This window comes from Alligator mississippiensis, chromosome 12, assembly GCF_030867095.1.
Source record: "Alligator mississippiensis isolate rAllMis1 chromosome 12, rAllMis1, whole genome shotgun sequence".
NCBI lineage: Eukaryota > Metazoa > Chordata > Crocodylia > Alligatoridae > Alligator > Alligator mississippiensis.
In genome coordinates this window covers 39,320,991-39,333,389 of record NC_081835.1, presented here as the reverse complement: position 1 = coordinate 39,333,389, position 12,399 = coordinate 39,320,991, and the positions used below count along the sequence as shown (strand labels likewise).

General features: G+C 46.7%; 1 protein-coding gene and 1 long non-coding RNA gene across 2 annotated transcripts in view; one reads left to right on the top strand and one right to left on the bottom strand.

Annotated features, from left to right (window-relative positions):
• Positions 1-3,361, bottom strand: part of WDR82 (WD repeat domain 82) — a 62,477-nt gene extending 59,116 nt beyond the window's left edge. Inside the window, exon 1 of the mRNA XM_006270363.4 lies at positions 2,835-3,361. Coding sequence (XP_006270425.1) covers positions 2,835-2,995 — 161 coding nt within the window. The 5' untranslated portion in view covers positions 2,996-3,361. The remainder of the gene's footprint in view (positions 1-2,834) is intronic.
• A 1,068-nt stretch (positions 3,362-4,429) lies between these two features.
• Positions 4,430-4,930, top strand: LOC132244555 (uncharacterized). The gene is made up of 2 exons (XR_009456121.1): positions 4,430-4,477; positions 4,885-4,930. It is a non-coding gene; the product is annotated as an uncharacterized LOC132244555 (long non-coding RNA).
• The last annotated feature ends 7,469 nt before the right edge of the window (positions 4,931-12,399 follow it).

Genomic DNA, 12,399 nt, shown 5'->3' with positions numbered 1-12,399 from the left:
TTCTTTATTAGTGACTTGGATGACGGGGTAAAAAGCAGCCTGTTTAAATTTGCTGATGATACCAAGACTTGGGGTGAGGTGGGCACACTAGTAGGGAAGGACAGATTACAGCAGGACCTGGACAGGTTACAGGGGTGGGCTAACAAAAATAGGATGCGTTTCAATACTGACAAGTTCAGGGTGCTGCACTTGGGCAGTAGGAACCAGCAGCATGCTTATAAGCTGGGAAACTCCCTTCTCGAGAGCACGGTGGCAGAAAGGGATCTTGGAGTCATTACTGACTCCAAGATGAACGTGCGCCGACTATGCAAGGTCACGGTCAGCTAACCGTACCTTGTTGTGCATCCGCAGATGCATCTCAAGCAGGGACAAGGAGGCGATCCTCCCCATCTATGCGACACTGGTCAGGCCGCAGCTGGAATTCTGGGCGCTGCACTTCAGAAGGGATGTGGACAGCATTCAGAGGGTCCAGAGGAGGGCCACTCACATGATCCAGGGACAGCACAGCAGATCCTATGAAGAGAGGCTACGAGACCTTAACCTGTTCCGCCTTCGCAAGAGAAGGCTGAGGGGGGACCTGGTGGCCATCTATAAACTCACTAGGGGGGAACAGCAGGGTTTGGGAGAGACCCTGTTCCCCCTAGTGCCCCCCGGGGTAACAAGGAATAACGGCCACAAATGGTTATAGAGTAGGTTTAGACTAGACATCTGAAGGCACTACTTCACAGTCAGGGCGGCTAGGATCTGGAACCAACTTCCAAGGGAAGTGGTGATGGCTCCTACCCTGGGGGTCTTTAATAGGAGGTTTGACGTCTACCTGGGTGGGGTCATTTGAGCCCGGTTTTCTCTCCTGCCCGGGGCAGGGGGTCAGACCTGATGATCTACAAGGTCCCTTTAGACCCTACTTCTATGGATCTGAGTTGGGGAAGGTCCTTGTTTAAGCAGAGGGTTAAACTAGACAACCTCCTGAGGTCCCTTCCAACCTTAATTTTCTATCACTCTATCACCACAATGTCTCCTAGGGAAAATGAATAGAGAGCTGGCTTACTGGCAAGCTCATGCCTGAACAAGAGTCAATGAATATCAGATTTCTTTATCATGGAAAATACTGTGGCCTCTGTTACAGTATACTGAAGTTAGCAGTATTAACACAAGGAATAAAAGACATTTTCAGAAGTCATTAAATTAGAAATAAAAGCCCAGCTGAAACCAGCTAGCCTGAATTTAGTTGTTATAGCAATTAATGATGGTTATTCTCATATAAACCGAAATTTAGACAGGCTAATCCAGATGCCTAACAATCCATTATCTACAACCTTGAGCCTGCTAGTCTGAGTCTCAAAAAATGTTATGACTGGTTTGAAAAGCATTTTCAATTTTTTCTACTAAATCCCAAAATATTAGGTAAGTAAAAATCTTGTTGATGAATTTGAAGCAAATGTGGCCTGCCTTTGGAAATACCCATCTATACATACTGTGCTGCAATTTAAGTTAAAATTTTTAAAAGTTATGGTCTTAATTCAGGTGTACTCTCTCAGATAAGTGGTGACAGTAACATTACTTTTGTAATTTGAACAAGGCAAACTAAACATGTTGAATCAAATGCATACAGAAGAGAGAAAAACAGAACACACAGAAAGTAGAAAACTGCCTTTCTACCATAGCAACAGTAATATTTAATTTAAATTTGCTTGAAAGAATAGGAGTGCATAAAGCTACCATATTTTCGTGTCAGACAATTATACTGGTTGTGTACCCCACTTCTGCCTAAGCAGCTGAGATAACATTTCATTGCACAGCCCCAGATCTTTTTCTCTCTGCTTTTACTGTCCCCTCATTCCTTTACCCTCCAAGGGTATAGACCGTTTTGGTTTTATTCATCATATGCATGTGATGTTTTCACGTTGGCCCTCCAAGCCACCTTCAAATTTAAATGCTTTGGTCATTTATTTATTTAATCCTTGTGGTTGCAAAGATCACATTTTGCTTCATATCTAGAAGATATGTTCCCAACTACATTCACAATACTAAGTTTAGCTTTTCTAAATCACCACAGTTGCAGATCCACTAGCCAGAGTAAAAAAACAACAAAAAAGGCTGCAGTCTAGACAGAACTTTAGAACCATCCCCTAGCAGAATCTAATAAATACCAAAAGTATTTTGGTACTGCACCTCTACTTACAAGTCTTATTATCCCCTTTTTTTGATTACTGCATTTATTCTATAGAAGAGTAGGTATTATAGAGCAGTCAGACAACTTCAATGCTTTCAAATATAGCTTGTAGCTATATAGGTGTAAAGTGCCTGCAGAGCAAAACCACCAGGCCTCTCTATAGTCAGCTTCTCTCTCACTGTTCACAATCCTACAAGGCAGCAGCTAAACTGGAAAGCAGGTCAGTATCACCCAACAACTTCTGCTTCAGAAAAAGCTTGACCAGTGGCAGCAGCATTGAGAAAGCCTCCCTGGATCCAGGTATCTTCCTCCCGCCTACCACCCTTGCACATCAGTCTTTAGCTGAAAACACTTAGCAAGGCAGCTCACAGATGTCTGTGCTTATGATACCAACACCATCCAGCCACACTCGGGGAAAACCATCATAGGCTGCATCCCTTCCTACCACCCTCCCCTATCCTCCCGGCATCAGAAATGATCCGGTGTGGTTATCGCTCCCCACAGTGCCACCAGTACCGTGAGCTCAACTCCATCAGTTCCCAGAGTGCATCGGGGGGCTCTGAAGTGCCCCGGCCCAGAGCCCTTCACACCTGGCCTCCCACAGCAATGCCACCCCGCCGCGGAGCTACCTGCGTCTCCCCCTCCACACCCCGGCACTCACTTGCCCTCCTGGCAGTCATAGAGCACGATGGAGTCGTCGTCACTGCTGGAGATGACGGTCTCGCCATTGGGGCTGAAGTCGAAGCAGTTGATCTTGTCCGAGTTCTCACGGAAGACCTTGGCCACGCGGAAGCTCCGCAGCACGTTGTCCGTCAGCTTCATCCCGCTGCCGCGCGCGGAGGGGAGCGGCCGGGGCGGGCAGGGCCCAGCGGCGGCTCCGCGGGATTCCTGGGAGCGAGAGGAGGCCGGGACGGGCCCCGGGCCAGCGGCGGGGGAAGAACCACCTGGCGCGGCCTGGAGAGGGGCGCCCGCCGCAGCGCCTGCGCCACGCCTGGAGGTGGGAGGAGAGCGGCTGGCAGCACCCGCGCTCGGGCCGGGTTCAGGCCACAGCGAGTCGCCTCCTATTCATTGTGTCCGCCATGTCCCAGCCGCAGGCACCGAGCGCAGGAGCGCAGCACTGTGGGAGCGCAGGGAAGGGGAAAGGCGCCGGAAGCGCGTCGCGGGGGCGCGAGGAGGCGCAGCGGTGCCTTGTGGGAGAGGGCGGCGGGCGGAGCGGTGCCTTGTGGGAGGGGGCGCTGCGGGGAGGACCGGGACCGGGGCATGAGACTTCGCCGGGCGGAAGGGGCAGGGCGCCCCGCGTCTGGAAACCGTATGACCACGCTGCTGTACCCGGGCCCCGCCGGCTGCCGGAGACCAAGGTCTCTGGGCGGCCCGAGGGGGATCGGCCTGGGCCGGGGGGTCGTTGTTTCACTGAGTGTTGTGGGGGTCTTAGCTGATGACCACAACTGCAGAAAAAAGCAGCTGACATAACAGCCCTAGGAGCAACTCACTGTGTATGCTCTTGGCTGCAGTCTTGGTGGAAGATAAGTAAATAAATGTACAATGAAAGCTGGCACGATGCTAAACAATTTGGGGCAATGTGGATTAGGAGGCAAATTGCTAACACAACCAACAAGGTGATAAAAGCATTGACGGGGCTAGTCATACCCTAGAGCTATGAAAGCTGGACGCTTGGGAAGGCAAACAGACAGGATTTGAGGCGACGCCCTACAGAAAGGCACTGAATGTTTCCCGGACCCAACTAAAGCTTCGACGTCGGGGCGCTCGGCAGGACGGGACCCGAGCCCGGACTGCCACCACTGGGGGAACGAGGCGCTGAACCACGATGGTCGCATGCTGGGAAGAGGGCAGGAGCAGAGGCTGTGGCCGAAGGCCGCGTGCAGGAAATCGGCCGCGGGAGACTGGGCTCGCCGGACAGCGCAAGGCTGCTAGCCACAGAGCCCGAGGGACGCGTGTCAGTGGCCCCAGCACCTTAGAGCAGTGGAGCCGCGACCTCCCTCTACCCCGTACTCCCCGCCTGGGGCCGGTGACAGCAGCATTTCCCGTCCCTCCCCCCCCCCCCCAGCGCTCAGCAGACGCACGTCTTGGAGGCTGCTCAGCCAGCCCCACACGCGCAGCGCACCCGCTGTGAGGAGGAGCCGGGCCAGCGCTACCAGCGGCCGCCCTCTTGCAGCGGTTCCTGCTTCCGGCCGGAAGCCGGGGAGCCCCGGTCCGCCCAGTGCCGGGTTCCCCCCGGCTGCTTCCCAGCAGGCCCTGCGGCAGCCCTTTCTCTTCCTGCGTGTGCTCGCCGCGACGGTTGTGCGGGTGAGCACGGCTGCACCATCCGGCACCATCCTCCCTCCGGAGGCGGCTGGCCCCGCTCCCGCGGGCTGGGCGCTCAGGGCCGCACCCGGGCGGCGGGTTCTGCTGGGGCGGCGGGGCCGGAGCCGAGCAGCTGGAGCGCGTGGGGCGGGCGAAGTGGAGCCGGGCCAGAAGGAGGGGGAAGAGGGGCAGCACGAAGTAGCGACGGGAGCCGCTTGGGAGGCGGCGTGTGCAGGGGGTAGGCTGGGGCCATGGGACGCGGTGGGCTGGGCATGTGGGTGCTCGCTTCTTGGAAGCAGGGCAGAGCCCCTAGGACTAGAGTGAGAAGAGGCCTGGTCCCTTCTCCCTTGTTCCCCTGCCTGGTCTTCGAGCACTTCCTCTGGTCTGAAGGTTTCTTTTTCTAATCGCAGGTGTAATCATGGCGAAGTCCAAGAATCACACCACCCACAACCAGTGTGAGTTGGGTTCTGCTCCTCACCCCAGACCTACATGGCTAAAAGCCCATGTTTGGGTGGTGGGGGGCTGCGACAGTTAACTTATGTTTTCAGCGTTGCTGCTCTGGAACTAGCAGAAGGAAATTTAGTTTTCCAGACTGAAAGGGGCGGAGGGCAGGGGTTGCTACTGATAATTTTTGTTACATACTTGGTAAATGTTTTGACAAGTAATGTTCTGAGAATAATTCCAGGTATATTCCGCTAGCGCTTATTTTCTTTCAGAAGAAAATGGGTGGATTATTTTAAATTTAACAATATTCTCTTCCTTTGCTATGACCTAAAATACCTAAAGAGGTTAATACCTAAATAATACCTTAATACCTAAAGAGGTTAATACCTAAATACCTAAAGAGAGGTTAAGCCAGCAACTGAGTGGAATACATTAATGAAAATAGAAAATTGTTCAAAAGTGAAATATAAATATTTAAAGAGATGTTTATCATTGCATAGAAAGGATTTATGCATTTCAAAAAGTTGACTTCAGCTAGGTAGTTATGCCACTGAATAAAAATGTTAGTATACCCTTTTGTTTACTGCATTGATTATACCAACATTTTATACCTCAAAAAAGGATAAAATTCACTCCTCATGAGCAGAGGGTTGACTTCCATAATCGTACTAATGTGGTATCAATATACACATGAGATGACTGTGCATGGCCCCCTAAAGTGCCACCTAGTATGGTTCAGTAGGGTGCTGCACAAGGTCATCTACTTCATTGTGGTGGCAACATGACTTCAGGGTAACAGAGATAATAACTTCACTTTGGCCTTTAAGGATGCCACACAATCATCTGCTTCATCATTGTAGTGGTAGGTCATTATTGATCTTGGAATCATTATTAACTCAAAGATGAACATGGGCTGCCAATGTAGGGATGCAGTCAGAAAAACTAACAGCACCTTGTCATGCATCCACAGATGCATCACGAGCAGAAGTGGTCCTCGCTCCTACCCTGGGGGTCTTTAAGAGGAGGCTGGATAGACACCTTGCCAGGGTCGTCTGACCCCAGCATTCTTTCCTGCCTGTGGCAGGGGGTCGGACTTGATGATCTGCTCAGGTCCCTTCCGACCCTACTAACTATGAAACTTATCTCGCACAGGAAAAAATTGAATCTGAAAATAAAAAGTTAATTTATAATCATAACAATGCAATACTTATAATAATGTAAGTATTCATCTTTAACATGTCTAAAACGGTTTCATTTTTTTGGTTAATGTTATTATATCTTTGTAACATTATTAAACCAGCAGTGTTTATGTTTCACTAACAAATTGCTATCCATGTGCATAAAATTAACAGTTGAAATGAAGAGCTGATCAAAAGGCTTGTTAGTAAAGGCAGTAAGAAAGGGGAGGGAAGGTTGATGGTAGGTCTGAAATTCCTGAATCTACAAAAAGCATGTAATGCATCGGCAAAAAACTAGAGTACTGGCATGATTTAACATATTTGTTGAATTTAAAAAAAAATGTATTTAATTTTATTTCAGTAGGAGAGGTGGTGAACAGTATTGTTCTGACATTAATAATTTATAGTAATTTGTCTTTAATCTCTGAATATTTCCAACAGCCCGGAAATGGCACAGAAATGGCATCAAGAAACCCAGGTCCCATAGATATGAATCTCTGAAGGGGGTAAGTATTTCTCTTTTCATAGTTTTGTTTGGTTTTCAGTGTGGTAGTCTGTAGAAATTCATCAGTAGTATTTCCTGCTCCTCTTATAAAAACTGAGTTCTTTCAAATAATCAAAACAGCATTTCCCTGCATTACAGGCATGCTACTCTACCGTAGTCTTTGCTTTTCATTATCATGTATTTGCCTTTCATTCCAATTAATTACGTTTTTATAGCATGTTGCTAATCTACTTGTTTATCTCTGAAACACCTTTTGAACTAGATTTAGGAAGGTGTTAGCAGGTGCATGTTAAGGTGTCTTGCATAAACAAGGCACAGTGCTTTTAATGTGAGATTCATTCAGCCAGTGTAATGCATGCTAAATATACACTGCCTTATTAGCTAATGCATTTGAAAGTGGTTTTAAAATTCTTGTAACTGAAATCAGAAAACTGGTGTGGTTGCATAAGTGGCTATAAGTTGCTCCTCCTTGGTTTGGAAGATTAAAGTTTGCCTGCGCTCTTAAGTAAGGGAGAACAAACCAGACGTTATTGCTTTGCAGTTATATATTTTTCGCTTGCAGATCTACTGTTTACTTGCTCTTGAACCTTTGCAGTTATGAACTGGTCCTGCAGTCTTTACTCATGTGCACAGTCCAGTTTATCTTACTGCGTCTTCTCCTTTGAATAAGCACTATGCAGGCTAAACCTGCATGATTCAGGGCTTTATATTATCTCTAATTTTATTGATTGACCCTAACCCTACCCCTCCCCACCCACCCCCCAGCGTATATGCCATCCTACCCAAAAAGGCTCAGCGTTGCTTACAATAATAAAAGCAGAATACTTACAAAACAGGAGAACAATAAAATAAATAGGAACTAGAATATCAACATAAGAAAGACCTCCCAAGCAATATCACATCTTGCATGCAAAACTGCCCAGATAGAAAGGTCTTATAGTGCTTCCAAAAGATATCTAGGCTGGGCTCTGGTGGGCCGGAAGAGGGAGTTCCAAAGCTGAAAAGCAAATTGGCATATTGATGGTACTTGCAGGAGGTTGCTCTTGGCTGATTTTAGGGGTTCCAATGGGGGCATAAGGGAGAAGGTAGTCTCTTAGACACATAGGGCACAGACCATATAGATCCCTATAGGTCATAGTTTCATAGTTGGTAGGGTCAGAAGGGACCTGAGGAGATCATCTAGTCCGACCCCCTGCCGTGGCAGGAAAGAGTACTGGGGTCAAACGACCCTGGCCAGATGTTCATCCAGCCTTTTTTTAAAGACCCCCAGGGTAGGAGCCAGCACCATTTCTTTTGGAAGTTGGTTCCGGGTCCTAGCCACCCTGACAGCGAAATAGCGCCTCCTAATGTCTAGCCTGAAACTACCCTCCGCTAGCTTGTGTCCGTTGTTTCTTGTAACTCCCGGGAGTGCTCGGGGGAACAGGGACTCTCCCAATGCCTGCTGGTCCCCCTTGAGTAGTTTGTAGACTGCCACTAGATCCCCCCTCAGACTTCTCTTTTGGAGGCTGAACAGGTTCAGGTCCCTCAGCCTCTCCTCGTAGTGCCTGCCCTGCTGCCCCCTGATCATGCGGGTGGCCCTCCTTTGGACCCTCTCCATATTGGCCACATCCCTTCTGAAGTGCTGTGCCCAGAACTGGACACTACTCCAGCTGCGGCCTGACCAGTGTCGCATAGAGGGGGAGGATCACCTCCTTGGACCTGCTTGAGATGCATCTGTGGATGCACGACAAGGTATGGTTGGCCTTCCTGACCACGCCCCCACTTTGTTGGCCCATGTTCATTGTGGCATCAATGATGACTCCAAGATCCTTTTCTGTCTCGACACTGGTGAGAAGGGAGTTCCCCAGCCTATAGGTCAAAGCAGGCGCCTTGAATTGTTCCTAGAAGGCTATTCAAAGCCAGTGCACACTGGAGCATGAGAGAGGGAGTGTGTGTGTGTGTGTGTGTGTGTGTGTGCGCGCGCGCGCACGCGCCTGTCCGTCCATACTGATGACTCACCTCTGTCAGAAGTCAGGCTGCACATTCTGCACCAGCTGCAGCTTCTGAATGGTCTTCCAGGGCAGCCCTGTGTAGAGCAGCATTCCTCAACCTAGGGGTCATAAGAATATATGAAAGGGTCGTGAACAAACTTTAAAAATGGATCAACAAACTTCAAAAATGGATTCTCCTTTAAAAGATAAAAACGTGGGAAACCGTGGGTTTTCCCTTGCAGGTTGGCATAGTTCCAGGCTGCAAGGGGCTCCTTGGGGTCACCCCCTGCCCCACACACAGGCCTGGGGGCACGGGGCAGCAGGTGTGGAGTGAGGGGCACCGGCAGGGCCAGGTTGCTGTTTTCTACTTAAACTATTTACTGGGTTGGGACTTGGCCATTGATGCTTACAGATGGAGCTGGTTACAAAAAAGGTTAAGAACCACTGATGTACAGCACATTGCAGTGGTCCAGCCTTGGCTTGTGTGATGGTGACTACATCCGAATCTGAAAGAAAGGTCCCAGCCTTCTCACCAGATAGACTTGATGAAAGATTGCTGTTATCTGAAGAGTCACGAGCAAAAGATCCAGGAGCACCCCAAACCTGTGAACCTGAATGACAAAGAGAAGTTGAACCCCATCAATAAGTGTCCCAGGTCCCACGCTCCTTCCCCCAAGTCAGGCAGGTTTCCCACCACTGTTATCTCTCTTGTCTGGATTCAGTTTCAGTTGGTTCACTCACATCCCCAACTGCAACCAGGCGCTAGGAGGACAGAGACTGCATGGTCTAGGTCAGATAAAATAGAGGTAGATTTGTGAAAATTGTTTATGGGGAAACTGTTGTAAAATAGCCAATTCTGTCTCTACAAGAGACAGTTGCCTTTGGCTGTTTGTTTCCCCAGGTTGGCCTTCTATAGGAGTTTGTGCCTGCTCACCATTAGAAGCGTACTATGCATAAAACCAACATAATTCTCAAGAGAAAAAGGCATTTTTGTCACCTACTCTCTACCATCTGTAAGCTAATGTATGTCTCAATGAACATAAAGCCCAAGAAAGCACTGTTAAGGTCGACCAGGAATACGGGGGAGGGCATTTTGATCCAGAGAAGGTAGTCATGACTTGACATGCTGACCAGATTGACATGGAAATGAAGGTTTTAAGTGAGACAAATCTTGATTTCCATTCCTAAGTATAAAAAATGTTATTTTTTTTTATATTAAAAGAAACCACTACATAAGTACTGTTACTTCTAGCAAAAAATAGTGTGAGGTTTTAATTGAGCAGTAATTTCAAATTAAGTCCTCTTATTAAAAAAAACAAAAACAAAACAGCCATGTACAGATTTCTTTTTAAAAAAAATCTGTGGTGTATTTGTCCTAAATGGGCAATAGCACATACATGCCTGGATGTGTTCCACATTTCATGATCTACAAATCCTTCCTGTAACATCCTTCTTGCCACACTTCTAACTTCTCTCATTCCTTGGAGTCTCAGAATAGCAGAGACTCCCCATGCCTGAAGAAGGGTGATTGCGCCTGAAAGCTTGCCAAGAACTTTTTTCCAGCTACTCAGTTGGTCTAATAAAAGATATCACATCTACTCAAAGAACCTTGCCTGCCTATGTCCATAGGCCAACATGGCTACAACCAAAAATCCTGTAACACAGCTTATTTTTATCTTTTTTTTGTAGGTTGATCCCAAGTTTCTAAGGAACATGCGATTTGCAAAGAAACATAACAAGAAGGGGCTGAAAAAAATGCGGGCCAATAATGCTAAGTAACCAGCCGGTCTTCCTGCAATGAAAGGACTGACTTGTTTTGCTCCTGCATGGGCAGAAGTTTTTGCTTTTGCCATTGCTTTTGCCATTTCTTTTACTTAAAGTATCTTTCTACGAATAAAATCAGATGTAATAAACATTCATGAGTTAAGCGTCCCTATCTTGTGAGTTTGAAAGTTTCTTCAAAATATCTTGTTTGAATTCCACATTAAATGTTGCAGAGGGCTACTTAGAGTTACCAGCATATGTATCATTGCTTGGTGACAATTTGGTGCATTAAGTATTCTGGAAAAGTAGCATCTGACAAAGCAGGCTATTGCTTATAAAGCTTATCCCTCTCTGAAACAGTCTCCACAGTGCCACCCCTCCCTGCCTCCTTTCATTCTCAAGTGTGTTACTAGAACTTAAATGACTGTTCCTTCTCAGTGCTATTTTAGCCAAATACACTATTGTTGTGCACTGGTTGTGAATTTTACACGTTTGTGCTTAATGCCAGTCTGCTTTAAGTTAAGAAATAAGTGTTACCTGAACCAAAATTCAAGCCAGAAATGAAATACCTTGTATAAGTTTATTTTAATATAAAATACAATGGGGCTTGTATTGAATATCTTCCTGTGAAATAATCTTGTTAAACATAAAACATTTCTGCTAATTTAAATATACTACTAAACTCTTAAATGATTTAGAAACAAACATTTTCTCAAGTTCAAGAATCCTTAACCAAAGACTGCTATTTTAAAGGAAGTTCTGATGCACCCAGGTTCTTGCTCTAGTGGTAGATTCCATAATGTAGTAAACAAGAGCATCTTTTGATCAACTAAGTTCTGTGTAAGTATTTCTGATGTGCTTATCTCTGTTTTGTATAACTTGCCCTAGATACTTTCCATCTAGTTTTGTAAGATCTATGACTACGTGAAAATTAAAGTGTCATGGTAGATGCACAAAGACTTGCATTTGAATTTGTAGAAAATAATTTCTAACCTGAGAAGAGGTTTATAAAAGCAGAATTTTCTTAGTACAAATTCTGTGTACATCACTCAGTCATGGAGAGACCATGCAAATTAAATGTCAATTTAGTTCATAAAAATTCCTGTTGTGGGCCACCATAACTCATATTCATTCATTCATTCATTCATTCATATTTACACGCACGCACGCATGCACTTTAAACAACTGTAAAGCAAAATATGGGCACTTGATTTTCTTTTATGTATCTGCCTTGCCTATGCAAAAGTTCTGTTCTGGTCTGACTGTCAAGGGCTAACTCTTGCTGCTAAAGTTGGGAAAGTACAAGTGTCTTAGTGCAAATATAGCGGATAATAAACTACAGTAAGGCACACTTTTTTTTACTTGTATTATTATACCAGTATTAGGTAGATTGTGTTACATTAACTGTACAGTTACGATATAGTTCCTGTGTCTAGGTTAAGTCATAAGACCTTTTACTCTTATTTTGGCAGTGTTAAATGACATTGAGGAGGTGGGTATAGATTATGCAATTATGGCCCCCTTTATTATGCTAGGAAAGTGGTGATCAATCCCAAACCTCCTTGTAGAATCAAGTCATCTGGCCTGGCACCACCCTTCTCTGCCTGGATGACAGGTGTGGGGCCTGGCACTGCCCCTTTCCATTCCTCATCTGCCAGGATTGGAGTCCAGGGGCCCTGGCACTGCCCTGATTGTACCTTGCATACTAGGTTCTGGCACCCTGACCAGCATGCACGGCCTGGGTCTCCCTATAGGTCCAGAAATTTGGCAATGGGAGAGTGGTGCCACCATTCCTTTGTTGCCAAATGTCTGGACCAGTGGGGAGCCCCAGGGCCTGGATGACATGGTGCTGTGAGCCAGGGGTTGAGCACTCCTATGTTAATTAGCCACTTTAGACCGTCTGTCTATAATGCTAGATACTGTAAAGGAGGTCTTTGTGTAGTACTCTGTTTGTTTGGGACCTGGTCTACAACATGGACTTCTGCCAAACACTGGTGCTGGTCATTCACCATCAGTCAGGCATTCATAAGAGTGTGATTCCTGATTGACACACGATTGCTGGTA